Source organism: Erigeron canadensis, chromosome 9 (genome assembly GCF_010389155.1).
Source record: "Erigeron canadensis isolate Cc75 chromosome 9, C_canadensis_v1, whole genome shotgun sequence".
Lineage (NCBI taxonomy): Eukaryota > Viridiplantae > Streptophyta > Magnoliopsida > Asterales > Asteraceae > Erigeron > Erigeron canadensis.
Genome location: NC_057769.1, coordinates 29,662,484 through 29,676,827, shown reverse-complemented (window position 1 = coordinate 29,676,827; position 14,344 = coordinate 29,662,484). Strand labels below are relative to the sequence as shown.

General features: G+C 36.3%; 1 protein-coding gene across 3 annotated transcripts; it reads left to right on the top strand.

The window, feature by feature from the left end:
* Window positions 1–1,386: 1,386 nt before the first annotated feature.
* Window positions 1,387–13,290, top strand: LOC122581320 (nuclear pore complex protein NUP214). Of its 3 annotated transcripts, none has more exons than XM_043753532.1 (18): window positions 1,387–1,647; window positions 3,832–4,031; window positions 4,288–4,456; window positions 4,665–4,808; window positions 5,681–5,805; window positions 6,006–6,118; window positions 6,432–6,568; window positions 6,655–6,817; window positions 7,276–8,140; window positions 8,631–8,783; window positions 9,007–9,064; window positions 9,230–9,363; window positions 9,441–9,565; window positions 9,643–9,982; window positions 10,068–10,266; window positions 10,650–12,425; window positions 12,456–12,650; window positions 12,922–13,290. In XM_043753532.1, the coding sequence occupies exons 1-18, from the start codon at window positions 1,437–1,439 to the stop codon at window positions 13,029–13,031; spliced, it is 5,217 nt and encodes a 1,738-aa protein (XP_043609467.1). In that variant the 5' UTR covers window positions 1,387–1,436; the 3' UTR covers window positions 13,032–13,290. The 3 variants fall into 3 exon arrangements, with proteins under 3 accessions (XP_043609467.1, XP_043609465.1, XP_043609468.1); XM_043753533.1 differs by having other exon boundaries at window positions 1,388–1,647; window positions 7,276–7,882; window positions 7,976–8,140; window positions 10,650–12,650; XM_043753530.1 differs by having other exon boundaries at window positions 10,650–12,650.
* Window positions 13,291–14,344: the final 1,054 nt, after the last annotated feature.

The following is a 14,344-nucleotide window of genomic DNA, read 5'->3' as shown; positions in this document are numbered from 1 at the left end:
ATGATAAGAGTAATTTTAAAGTTATAGGTATGAAATCAGTAATATGCCGGATAGTCCAGATACCATTTTAGTAAATAACCCTTATTATTATAAATTGAGTTAATATGGGATTCTAAATCCCTTGCTTCTGGCCGACCTTTTAGTTGTATTCCCACTTGTTATATAGTTTAATTTGTATTTCATAAGAAGACTTGATTGTTCCATAGATTTGTTTAATGTAGTTATTTTTATTGTTATTATTATTGTAACATAGTTCGTCACTTATATTCCAGGCTATTTAATGATGTTACTACTACCATTATCTTAGATTATTTAGGATTGTGATGATGGGATGGTCATCCCTCTTGACTGAACTGATAACTAACAAGTAGATTGTTATGGACTTTCATTACAACTTAACTAACTCATAAATTGTCAGCTTATAACTCCGAATAGCCAACGAGTAGTGTTACTGCTAAAAATGAATATGACTAACAACTACGCGTCTAAATATTACGGGATTAGTTATAGTCATCTATGTTTAGAAAGATCAAATGTCTAAATCCTAAACTATCGAAATCCAAGTGATAAAAGTCACATATTGGAATAATCACAACATCTCCACTCTTGTTATACTATGTAGGCACATTAATTAGTCAAGAAATTAGGTATACAAGTTAGAAACTATTATAAAATAATTGATTTTGGTGACGGATGTCACAGGTATTAAGACTAGTATTAATGTGGTGTTTTAATATAAAACTAAGAATTTTTAAAAATTGGGGGTCCTCCTTAAAAATTATAGGCCCACCTTAAACCCGGGGCCCTGTGCGCTGACCTACATTACACATGACAAGATCTTCCACTACGTAAATAACATCACCATTACCAATCGGTAACACCACCATTATTACCGCATCCCACAAATATAATATTGAATAATTTGAACCCGAAAAAATAATTACTCCGCGTAAGTAAAGTAATTAATAATTTAAGGGAAAAAGTTAGGTAAAACATGCAGTACCTATCTTAGGTAAAGCAGGGGGTGATTATGTAAAATTCAGGGGGAGTTTATGTAAAATTCAGGGGTTGTGTATGTTTATTAAATTCAAAGGTTTAATATGTAATTTTTTTTAATGTGGCAATACCTAAGCTTAGGTAAAGTCTCCAGTACGGATCATTTTTCCATAATTTAATATAGGAAATCAAAATTATAAATTTCCTTAGCGGGCCTGAAGCTGGTGGTACTCTGCTTATTTCCCACGCAGTGTCACTTCCATTTCACTCATTCCGCACGCACTACAAAACCTCCTCTAGGTTTTTCATTTATTTACCTATAAATAAATATATATATATATATATTCCCGCCCAAAAAAAAGCCCTTTTTAACCCAATTTCAGTTTCTAGGGTTTCAAAATATCCAAAAATACTTGTAATTTACAAATCACTATCGTCAAATGACAGAATCCGACTGTAAAAATATAATCAAAGTTGAAGAAGAAATCGAAGGAGAACAGGCTCAGTCCAAAAACTATCGTTTTTCCAAAATCGGCGATGGAATTTCTATCGATTCCGATGCCGATTTCAAATTCGACATCGAAAGCCTTCCGTCTTGCCCGTTGGCGGTTTCGGAACGATTCGGAGTCATCTTTGTTGCTCATTCATCTGGTCAGAATCAATTTTATTTCAGTTTTTATTTTATTCAATGGTTAGTTAGGGTTTGTAATTATTGTTATATTGTACAATGATGTATATATAAGATATCATAGTGTTGGAATGGAATGGTTGTTATAGCTTTTAAATGTTTAGTTCAAGGAGAAAAACGACGTTTACGCCATATGTTAAACAATAGTAGGTTTATGATGCATTAGGGTTGTTTATATGGAACTAGATTATGGTGAGTTCTAGTTAAATATGTGTGATTGCACACTGCGGACAATGTGCTACTGACCTGATTTTGTGGCTTTCCGTGCCTAAAAGTTAGTATTGTAGTAGATGTGTCAACAATCGAGCGGCTTGAGTGATTTTGGGACTTTTGTTTCATGGGTGGTCAGAATCAGTTATATGAACATTGGTACGGGTTAACTGGTATGCTAACCATATCTAACATAAATATATAGTTACCATACACTAGATGGTAACAGTGGACTTAGGTGGTGGCTGAGATTGTAGGGAGTAGAGATGTATGTTTATGTTGGGTGGAGGGCTCAAAGGGTTTCTAAATTTAAGTTGGTGAAAATGGTGGGGTTACTAATACAACATCTGAGAATTCTGACGGTGTCTGATTTCCACTTCATGGACCGTGACTGGGTCATTCTTTGCAAAAGTTAGACTCCGGATTTCTAATGAGATTGGTACGGGTTGGGTTGCTATACTAATGGTATTTAACAAAAGTGTATAGCTGATATCATAATTCAATACCTATAATTACCATGCACTAGATGTGTATTGACAGTATGCATCGATAACACTGTTATAATGCAATGGTTTAGATTGTAGACAGTAGAGGTGTGTCCGTGTGTGTGTTGGAGAGTGTGAAAGGGTTTTCGGTGAAAGTGGTGAGATCAATATTACAACATCCGAGACGTCTTTACAAGAGGTCTCGGATTTGAATCCCGATCTTGGAGGTGGCCGGGATAGGTTCGGAAACAGTCATGCGATACCCCGTTTAGGCTGTTTATATCTTAGTCATAAAGGCTCGCCTTCACCGGATAAACTGAAAAGGGAAAATTTCATCCGTTTGCCCTATTTATTCAACTTAGAAGTCATTATATATGCATACAAGCTACTGCTTAGTTACTTTACTCAGGGGAGTAACTGAGAATTTAGATAAGGAAGTTCATGAGCAAGTGTTTAGCTCCTGTACAGAAGATACCATTTGGGGAAAAAGTTGAGGGATTTTAAAAATGTTAGGGACAAATTCGGAGAGCAGGGATTTTTGAGAAAGGATGGGTGTTTGGCTGTTGAGGTTTAGGTTTTAAGAGGTTGGCAAAGTTTCTTTGTAATAGTAGAGATGATATATTTTTAATTGTAGAGCTAAAGTTAAAGCTACAAACTAATATGAGATAAACAATTAACATATTATAATTAATAGGATTAATATTGCATACATATTGCCCGTAGTTAAGGAGTGTAAATAGTTAAGATTTGTTCATATAAACATCTCATATAAACGTTAAATTTTTTGAAGTTTAAAGTGGCGTTGGACTCACTTTGGAGCAATGTGGGACACCCTTTGCTACGGATATGTGATGTGGAGATACTGTTGCATTTCTGTTTTACTGTCATGTTTTTTGATGTGTGAGGATAATGGCAATTGTTATGTCTTTGGTCCTAAGGAAGAAAAATGAAACATCTTGCATTTCTGTTTCTGTCATGTTTTTTGATGTGCGAGGGTAATGGCAATTGTTATGTTCTTGGTCCTAAGGAAGAAAACTGAAACATTTAGGTTCTTGTGGTCAAAAGAATCAATTTGGATTTCAGAAGATTTGATTCTGATACACTTTAGTAAATTTTATTTTGGTATTATAATATATTAATATGAACAACATATTGATAAATTTTTTTCTTTAAACACGTAGATCTACGCCTATGACCACTTAATATTCACATCAATTGTCTTCAATGAGACTTGAACCCACAGTCTTTAAATACCCTTTGGTACTACAAATTAAGAAGTTAATGATCTGTAGGTGTCGAATCAATATCAAAATGCATATTTAAATTTCAGTTAGAAAGTTGCCAGGCTGGAAGAAAGCAATCAAATTCCTTACAATTATCCAATGGTTTAGGAACATATTATCAGAAACTGTTAATGGTTTTGTGTAATATGGTTTTACTTGGTTGCTGTAGGGTTTTGTGTTGCTAGGATTAAAGATGTTATGGAAGAGTTGAAAAAGGGTGGTACCACTTCTTGTATTCAGGCGCTGAGTGTCGTGGACGTTTCTCTTGGAAAGGTTTCCTTGTTGGCGTTATCTGCGGATTCTTCTATGCTTGCTGCATGTGTTGGCTTAAATCTTTATTTTTTCACTGTTGGTGGTCTTCTTAATAAGGTTTGTGCTGCTTTTTAACCAACTGTGTAACTATTAAAGTTGGTGTTGACCTTTTCTAGCCATTTAATGGTTCTTGGTGATTGGTACATTAATTAGATTTGGATACTTTGTTGACAAAAAGTGATAAATTTAGGATCTATGCTTAGAATATATAGTGTCATCGTGTAGTGCGACTTACAATTTTTTTGTTTAAAAACTGTTAATGCTTTGTGATTTTATGATGCTTTTTTTGAATGACTGCTTTTTTGTTATTTAGGATTGTGAACCGTCTTTCTCCAAATCACTCAATGGCTCAAGTACCATCAAGGACATGCAGTGGAGTCCACACTTGGTGGACCAGTATGTTGTTTTTACAAGGGATGGCAGTTTACACCATGGAGCTGGCCAAGATGATCTTAGTAATCTTATGAACATGGTTGATGCTGGTAATTTAAGTATTCTTGATATCTTAAGTTTTCCTGGATTGGTTCATAACTTGAATAATCATGCCGCTAAAAGTGTTTTATTGATAAGTAGATAAATTAAGTGAAGTTAAATGAATCTCTCTTCTATTATGAAAAGTTGAGGTATGGATACTATGGGAAAGAGTAAACTCACACTATCGCACTTCATGGTGGGTTTTTTCTTGTCTAGTTTGCTGGAGCATGAATGGGAAATTTCTTGCTGTTGCAAAAAATGGCCATCTAAGCATTCTATCATCAAAATTTGAAGAAAAGTTGCGGATAAAGTTGCTGTTCGATTCGTTGATTGATGATGATCCAGATTGTGCTGTAAAAGGTGTTTTACCTTCTCAAATTTCCATTTGGAGTTTGTTCAACTTGGTAAACTAGCCTGCATGTAGTCTGCTTGGGTATAACTTTCCATATTTGTTTGTTTTAATCATGGTTTTGTCACAGTTGTCTAAGATCACTTATCAGCTTATTAGTGCATCAGTCTCAAAATATATATTGTACTGGGCTTGAAATGACTTCTCTTTTTTGATCTCTATTTAAGAGGATTTCTTTTACTTGATTAATCATCTTCTGCTGAAATAAATTGAAGTGCACAACAATGTCCCTATAGATGTTCAAACTTCAAACTCACAACCTTGGGACTTCATTACTGCTATTAGGATAAAGCCTGTGATAACTGTGCAAGTTATTTAGATGCTAGTTTAAGCACTTGAAGCTTTTAAGCCAGCTTTGCAATTACTTATAATCTTGGGTCAGTATCTTGTATGTGGATCCTGTCAGTATCTAGGAAGGATTATTTCTAGCAGCTGCTTTAGATTTACAGTAGTGTTATCTTATATTACAGATATGATAATAAAGCTGCGAATTTTATCCTTAACTTACGCATTTTTAAACTTTATCTACCGAAGTAAGATGCTAGCTTTATTATTATTACCTAGTATAGGATCACTGCTGTAAGGTGGATTACTTAACACTTGTGTAGTTGCAATTTTCGTTAAAAGTAAACCTTATGAGGTCTGGTCTCTTTTTATTATAGTGTGTCTTGGATGAATGTTTGTATCCTATTTGTTTTATAATTATTCTATTTTTACGGATGTGTGTTTGTGTGTGTGTGTGAGAGAGAGAGAGAGAGAGAGAGAGAGAGTTTTTGTTTACTAGTTTAGATGTAACCTGATGTGTCTTTGTGATTTTATACAGTGGATTCCGTCAGGTGGGTTCGCCCAGATTGCATTATGCTGGGATACTATTGTCTGACTGCCGATGGGAAGGAGGAGAATTACCTACTTCAGCTCATCAGTGTCAAAGACGGAAAAATCACTAAGGTAAGTATACACATTAGTATCTTTTTGATATAGATCAATGTCTTGAGAGTGTTTTTCCCTTTTCACGTATATTTTTTTATTTGAGTTTTACACTTTCTGTTACATCCATAATTCATAAACTATCATTTGGGTTTATTAGAGTTTAATCATATTAAGCTTTTGTTATTGAAAGTGTTTTTTTTTTAAAATTTTTTTTATAGCCCTCTTCTAGTCCAGTGGCGGTGGCCTTTAGAGATGTGTTCCTTGCTATAAATGATGACGATGTTCCATCAGGAAGTGGACCCTATACGTTCGTGAGTTACTTGAAAGAATTGTATGTTTTTTTGCTCTTTAGTATAAATGATGTTTTTGGTGATAATCTTGTTAGTTTTGTATTGAGATTACTTGATGATTTAAAAATCCTTCTAATTTTATGTTGGCTCTGATCTGTGTGGCAGATGGCTTGCTATCCTCTTCTATGGGGCAGTAAAATAGCCATCCCATACTCTTTAACTATGAGTTTGGCCTAGACACTGTTGTGCTTTAGTAGCCAGTCATGTCCAAAAATTTCATCATTATATGCAATATCTTGCATGATCTTCTACACCGCATGTGCTAATCACATGCTCTTTTTGTATTATACACAGTGAGGTTGCGTTTGTTGCTAATAAGAAGAACACCAGTCAACACATTGTGTTATTTGCTTGGTTGCCAGATAAGGAGAATGGAGTTGAAGCGATAGATTTTGAAATTGATACGTGGTACCCGACTATTAATCTACAAGGTAACATAGGCATCTGCTAATAGTCTTGGACTTTTGATTTATTCTATTTTACCAATGTTCCTCATGGATGTTGCTTTTTCTATCAGATAACAGTGATGAGAATCTGATCCTGGGGCTTGCCGTTAATAAAGCTTACAAGGATGAGACAGTTAAGCTAGTTTGTGGGGACATAGATACTGAAGTTTCTTCTTGCTGTATTCTTCTCTGCCTCACTGTTGATGGGAAACTTTTTATGTTCCATTTTGCTAGGTACTTCCGAACATCTTATTATAACTATCTAACTGGCTTGATTGGTTTGTAATTTAACCAGAAGATACGTGGTGGTATGGTAAGATGGGCAGGTGTGTGGCTTGGTGACTGGTTAAAATGGGTGGTTTTCTGTTATATTGTCTATTCATTCGTGTTGGGTCGGGTTGAACCAGTAACAACTTTTTGCAGAATTAATGTGTTAATGCTGAGTAAAAAGCAATTATGTTGAATTAATAATGTAACTTTTTAAAGAAAATTATTAACGATGTGTGTATTTGAATAAGACGCTGGATGAGTTTCAATCTGTTTGACATGCTTGACCCAGCTGACCATTCTTCCTTTGTTATTCATTTGTTTTGATCCATTTGAGATAAAATACAACCCAAATTGACCGATATATCAATAATTGGGTCACAATCACCACCCCTAAATTGCTTGACATGCAAGTTTTTATGAAGTGCCACAGGTCCTTCAGTTTTGCCAGAGGATTTAGATTCGGTATCTGATGAAGAAGACTCACCTTCCCTGACGTCGAAGCATCCGGTGATGAATATTGTGAATGATAAGAAGCAAAATGGGGATCAGGATCTTCATGCATTACAAACTCAGAAAGTCCATGGCATTGAACCGTTTGAGAAAGTATTTTCACCACTATCTAAAGTTGGTACACAGCCAGATGTTCCTGTTCTAAATCCAATAGATAGTAGAGATGAAGGGAAGGCATCTTTTAAAGCATTCGAGCCTGTATTTCCTGTAAATCAAGTAGGAGCTGCAGTTAAACCCAGTTCTGATGCTGTATCAAAATCTGCGAGTGATAAATCAAACAAATTACTTTCTGGAGTTTCTACAGAGTTATCAGGTAATAAATCATCATTTGGTTTGCATGGTTTATCTGGAAGCCTCTCAAGCAGTGGATCAACCTTTTCTACAAATGTTTTCGGGGCACAATCGTCCTCTTCATTAGGATCATTTTCTAGTGGAGGCATATTTTCCTCTAATACTTTTGACGTGAAGCCTTTACAATCACCTAATGCTGCTGTTCAAGAAAATCGACCGGATAGCAGTGTGGGTACCACCCATATCTCTTCTGGTCTTCAGAAGTTTTCCTTTCCCAAAATGAGTTCTGGTTCACCAACCTTGAGCAAATTGATTCCCCAGGAAGCTTCAACAGGAGTCGCTGTTACGAAATCATTGGCTGTTTCTAACTCACAAGCGAGTGTGGGAAAATATTCTGATATCAAGTTTTCTAACAAGAGAGATCCTAGAAGTCAAACCCCATCAAGGCCTTTTAATTTAGAGAGAAATCTATCTGAACAACGCAGTGTAAATACTCTTCTACTTTTTATGATTGGCTTTCAGTTGGTATTTATGTATGCTTTTCTATATGTGTTTGTTTTACATAAGCACCTGCTATTGATCTTCTGTTGGTTCTTTGTGTTTATTATCCGTTTTCCAATCAGGTGCTGGAATATGTGCTAACTGAACTTTTATATTTTTTTTCTTTACAAATGACATTTCCATATACCAATGATGTGTTCTAAAGATAGTTGTACGTTAGTTGGTTTGTGGGTTTTGCATGAGTCATATTAGTTACCATTAGTTTGAGTTTGACAAAGAGATAGGGTTTGGTTTATCGAGTCTTTAGATTTTTACCGTGTCCATATATGTATATTATCTTTTTTCTTCAGCTTGGAGTCTTATCTTTGTATAACACAGAGACTGTTTACCGTTGGCGCCTCTAGACTATAAAGCACTCTAGTTTATTAAATCGTTGAAATATTTTGTTTAGCATTTAAGTCTCTACTTTATTCAGGTCGAAGAGATGGCGAAAGAACTAGATGCTCTGTTATATTCTATCGAAGAACCAGGTGGTTTCTATGATTCATCTGTTGCTGCCCACAAACCATTTGTTGCAGAACTAGAAGAAGGCATCTGGCTACTTTCAGATAGATGCCAAAAGTGGACAGTGAGTTCCATCATATTTATCGTGCTCATGTCTTGTCCGTCAGTTTTCATAATATATTTATATTTGCTTGGTGCTACAAATCTGTAATATGTCATTCGTTTTCCTACTTTTTCACTAATGAAGGTAGAGAACCAAAACCCAATACATACATGGTGTATGTTGACAATGTAATATTGAACTCCTATTGCATTTGTTTTTTCTATTCTGAATGCGGACCTTGTAGGACTCAATGAACCGAGGGATTGAAGAGGTTCAACTTCTTCTTGACAAGACAGTTCAAGGTATTCAATTTAGATTCTGTAATTTGGAATGTGTATCTGAGTATTAAGTTGAATGTCAATTTACTATCTAGTTTGGCTACATCTTGAAAGAATATAGTCAACATGTAATTACTAGCTATTATCAGATCTAATGTTCCATTGATCTGCAAATTTACTTGTTTGTAGTGCTGACGAGGAAAATATATATGGAAGCAATTGTGAAGCAGGCTACAGATAGTCAATATTTGGATATCTGGAATCGTCAGAAGCTGAGCTCTGAACTGGATATGAAGCGTAGACATATATTGGAGATAAATCAGGTATCTGTTGTTTTTTTATATGTTGTTTTTTTTATGTTTGATGGCATTATCTCATATTAACAGTTATTGTTTGCCAGAATTTGACCAACCAGCTAATAGAACTTGAAAGGCATCTAAACACCCTTGATCTTCAAAGATTTGGTGATAAAGGTGATGTCCACACGCATCGCAAATCTTTCTCTAGTAAACATGGCCCATCAAGGTATGATCTTTTAGGCCTTTTTCATATCCAGTTTCTTCATAGATTGTGGGTTAGTTAGAAGTATTGTCATTTTGCAGGCACATTCAGTCCCTGCATAGCCTACACAACACAATGAACGCACAATTAACAGCTGCTGAGAAACTTTCTGAATGTCTTTATAAGCAAATGGCCGTGCTTAGTATAGAGACAGAACCTGTGAAGAAACAAAATATCAAAAAGGAGTTGTTTGACACAATTGGAATCTCTTATGATGATACCACTTTCAGCTCTCCGGGTCAAGAAAAAGCACCTAAAAGTAGCCTTTCAATATCTTCCAGTGCAGCTGCTGCTAACACACGTCTGAATAAAAGTCCACAAGGTGCTGTAAAGAGTTTTGAACCAGAAACTGCAAGAAGGCGCAGGGACTCACTTGATAAGGTAGTTTTTTTTTTGTGTGGAAATTTCTGTTAATTCACAGCAACATTTATTAAAACGTTGATTAATCTGTTTAACTTCATTGCAGAACTGGGCTACCAATGTGCCTCCAAAAACAACTGTAAAAAGGATGTTTTTGAAAGAGGACCATCAGCCGAGTCCAGCCAGATTATCTGTACCGTTCACAGTACACCAAAGTAAGCAGAAAGTTGGTCATCGGTTGTTTGAGCGTCCAGGGGTTTCTCATGATATTCCACAAATTACTTCAAATATGTCTCAAATCAGAGGTAAGACTTCTTTGGATACAATTGAAAGTGTGATAGTTGGTGAGATTGTTTGACCAACCAACACTTTTTTTGTTCATCTTATAACATTTTTTCATAAAAAGTTAGTTGTTAATTATGATAGCAGAAGCACCGTGGTTACGAATTTACTGTAGCAATATACATATCTGAAAAAAATGAATTAAAATTACAATGATAAGCTATACATTTGAAAAATGATCACCCATTCATCAATTGAGTTTTTTTTCCTTTTTTATATTTGAAGGTAAAACACAACTCAAGCTTATCCAACTCATTCATTACTAAATGGGTCAAAGGGTCACCTCTATTATTTAGCTTCCCAAATTTTATATTGATGGTTTCTGTTCTCATACGATGTTCTGCAGGCAGCCAAGATCTACAGCTAAAACAACATTCTGAGGGACAGTCAAGTTCACTCTGGGGTGGTAACCGTTCAGATTCATTTGGCTCTGGTTCCCAGTCAATGCCAACTGTAACTCAAGATGCTGCAAGAGACTACCACGATTCAACTGCTGAAAAACCAAGAAACCGCTTTACATTCACCTTAAAGCCTGAGCCTGTGGTAGTTAATGACTCAAAATCTGATAAACAATCCCAAGATCTTCGGGAACCTTCATCAAACATTACAACAAATATATTCCAGAAGAAACCGATCGAATATTTAGAATCCAGTGGTAAAAAGGCTGATGGAAATCAAAGGCCTACCATGACTGAAAGCTCCTCAATTTGGTCCAAGAAGAGTATAGAATCTCCATTTTCCGCAGTGTCAAGTGCTACTTCATCTACTGCCTTTTCAGGAAAAAGCTTCTCTTTGGAAGCTTCTACAAGAGAAAGTCAGTCTTCTTCTGCATCATTCACTGTTCCTGTTACTAAAACAACTTCACCCTTCATGTTTAAAGACGCTGTCTCATCTTCGGAATCTGATATGTCACTGGGCAAGTCCTCCACCGGTTTTGGGTTTAACTTGGGTACTACTAAGAATGCTCCAATATCTGGACCTTCACCTTCTTCTTCCTCATTCTCATCTACCACCTCTCTAATTAAACCCACATTGAACATAGATTTAAACACTTCCAAAACTGAGCTGTCTATCTTGAAACCCGATACAAGTGAAAGTAATAAATCTGATGTAGTTTCAGCTCCCAAGTTTGATTTGAAGGCTAATGAGAAGTCTACTGGTCAAGTTTCACCTCCTATGCCCGTGGTCTCAGTATCATCTGGACCTTCGAGTCAGCCGTCAACAAGTTCTTTTTCTGGAAATCAAGTTAACTTAACCTCTACAAGTAGTCCTGCATTATTATCAAGTTCTAAACGAGAAGAACCATCGGTCTCACTTTCTGTATCCTCACCATCTATCTCAAGTCCATTGGATGGGGTTGGGGGACAGATTAATGGTTCTGATCTTGTGGTCACCCAGGAAGATGAGATGGATGAAGAAGCTCCCGAGACTGCTCAACTTACCTTGGGGAACTTTGGTGGGTTTGGGCTTGGGTCAAGCAATGCATCTGCACCCAAGCAGAATCCGTTTGGGGCACCATTTGGCGACTTACCAACAAGTACACCAAATACGCCAATAACTTCTTTTAGTGCTTCTCCACCAACTGTTGGTCTTTTTAGACCGGCATCCTTTACTGTTGAATCTCAGCAACCTTCTCAGCCACCTCAGCAGACAAGTTTTGGCGCTTTTGCTGGTGGTTTTGGGAGCAACAACAATCAGAGTAGTGGTGGACAAGGGTTTGGACAGCCAGCTCGGATTGGATCGGGCCAACAGGCTCTAGGGTCGGTCCTTGGCTCTTTTGGACAGTCAAGACAGTTTGGTGCTGGTCTACCTGGAAGTGTTGCTTCTCCAAGTCCATTTGGCAGTGCTTTTGGTGGCAATCAAACCTCTAGTGGTTTTGCCACGGCTGCTTCTGGTGGTAGTGGGTTTGCTAATCTGGCCTCAGGAGGTGGAGGCTTTGGTGGTTTAGCTGCAGGTGGTGGAGGTGGTTTTGCTGCTGCAGCCACAGGCGGAGGTGGTTTTGCTAGTGCAGCTACAGGTGGGGGTGGTTTCGCTAGTGCAGCCACAGGTAGTGGTGGTTTTGCTGCTGCAGCAGCTACAGGTACTGGTGGATTTGGTAATATTCAGGCAGTTGGTGGGTTCGGTGCTGCTCCGGCCGCTGGTGGTGGATTTGGTGCTGCTCCGGCCGCTGGTGGTGGATTTGGTGCTGCTCCGGCCGCTGGTGGTGGATTTGGTGCTGCTCCGGCTGCTGGTGGTGGATTTGGTGCTGCTCCGGCCGCTGGTGGTGGATTTGGTGCTGCTCCGGCCGCTGGTGGTGGATTTGGTGCTGCTCCGGTTGTTGGTGGTGGATTTGCTGGAGCTGCTTCTGGTAATTATATTTTCTCTATATTTTTACCTCTTGTTTTTATAGACGCTTGATAACTTCGATCGATTATACCTATAAATGGGTCAATTTCTAATTAAAGCAGTACTTAGGACGTATTTTCTTGGATCCAGGCTTAGATATAACTTGTTTAAATAATTCTTCAAAAAGATGATAGAAACCAAACACCAGAACAGAAAGTGTGTGTGTTTTACTTTACCCTATTAAACTTTTTTTTTTTCATTTCACTAATTAGTTTGCTCATTAAATCATGTAGGGGGGTTTGGAGGTTTTAGCAGTCAAGGAGGAAGTGGGTTCTCGACATTTGGTAGCAGTGGAGGAACAGTAAGGCCTTCATCCGAGCTTTTCACACAGATGAGAAAATAGTTTACTGGAAAAAAGCAGCCTTGGATTTGATTTTGAGCTTGTGGAGTAAATATGATTGGGTTACATGTTTTAAATGTGCAAGTACCCCAGAATTTAATTCATTTCCTATGACAATTTATCCAACCTGCCGTTGATGAAATATCTAGAGTTGCTTGAAACTAATTTTGTAGTTATCAAATGCTATACGAAAATCATTTATTAACCTTTGTGATGTTTAGTTAAAGAAAATTAATCATATATTTGGATATGTTTATCAGAAGCTGTGTAGTTAATAGTGGCGCTATAGCGGATAGCGGACCTGAGGTAAAATAGCGGTCAAAATAGCGTTCCCGTTATTAGCGGTGCTATTTTACCGATATTAGTGCTATAGTGGTCCAAGGAGTGGTAAAAGGTGCTATAGCGTTATTAATTTATTTTTTTTGGCCAAAACTTGAAAGAAGCACTAATTTTTGCAAGTAGTAACACTAATGTTTTAAATATTGACACTTTTAAGCTTGATTTTTGTTATTTCTATTAAGTATAAAGTATTAATTGATAATTTTATTAAATATTAAGTATTAGTTGTTGGCCCCTATCTATAAGAAGGTGGTTGGGGGTATACTTGGCATCCATAATCCCCCTCTTAGAGCTTAATCCTCCATTCTTATTAATCGTCTAGTTTATTAATATTAATCTCAATTAATTTACACTTTTTGGTATTCCATCACGAATTTACACTTTAACCCCAATCTAAAATGATTAATTTACACTTTTTGGTTTCCCATTATCAATTTACACTTTAACCTAATTTAAAAATAATTAACTTACACTTTTTTATTTTTCATCACCAATTTACACTTTAACCCAATTTAAAAATAATTAATTATACTTTTTGATTTTTCATCATAATTTTACACTTAAAATAATTAATTTACACTTTTTGATTTTTTATCACCAATTTATAATTTTACCCAATTTTTAAAATAATTAATTTACACTTTTCGGTTTTATTGGTAATCTATAATATAACTCACGTATGACAAAAAAAAAAAGAAGCTACGATCAACTACAAGAAGGCTTTTCTTTTTATATACTTTGCACATAATTAATCATTATTATTATTTTTTAACATTGAATTCTTATATTATTGCTATTATTATTTCTTTTAATTAAGTTTGTTGTCCATTATAGGTTCGTTATGGCTTCTTTTTCAAGAAAAAAAAATATGACCACATTAATTAATCTTGAAGATCTTAAGCCAAAACATGTTAACCATCATTAACGACTCCGTGTTGTGCATGTATGGACTATTTCGGAGTGGAACAACCCAAAGA

Excerpts from the sequence above, each read along its gene's own strand:
- LOC122581320 (XM_043753530.1), top strand. The coding sequence starts at position 1,437 with ATGACAGAATCCGACTGTAAAAATATAATCAAAGTTGAAGAAGAAATC. Across the intron at positions 6,818-7,275 it reads TTTATGTTCCATTTTGCTAG|TGCCACAGGTCCTTCAGTTT; the intron begins GTACTTCCGAAC and ends GTTTTTATGAAG. Across the intron at positions 10,267-10,649 it reads AAATATGTCTCAAATCAGAG|GCAGCCAAGATCTACAGCTA; the intron begins GTAAGACTTCTT and ends GATGTTCTGCAG.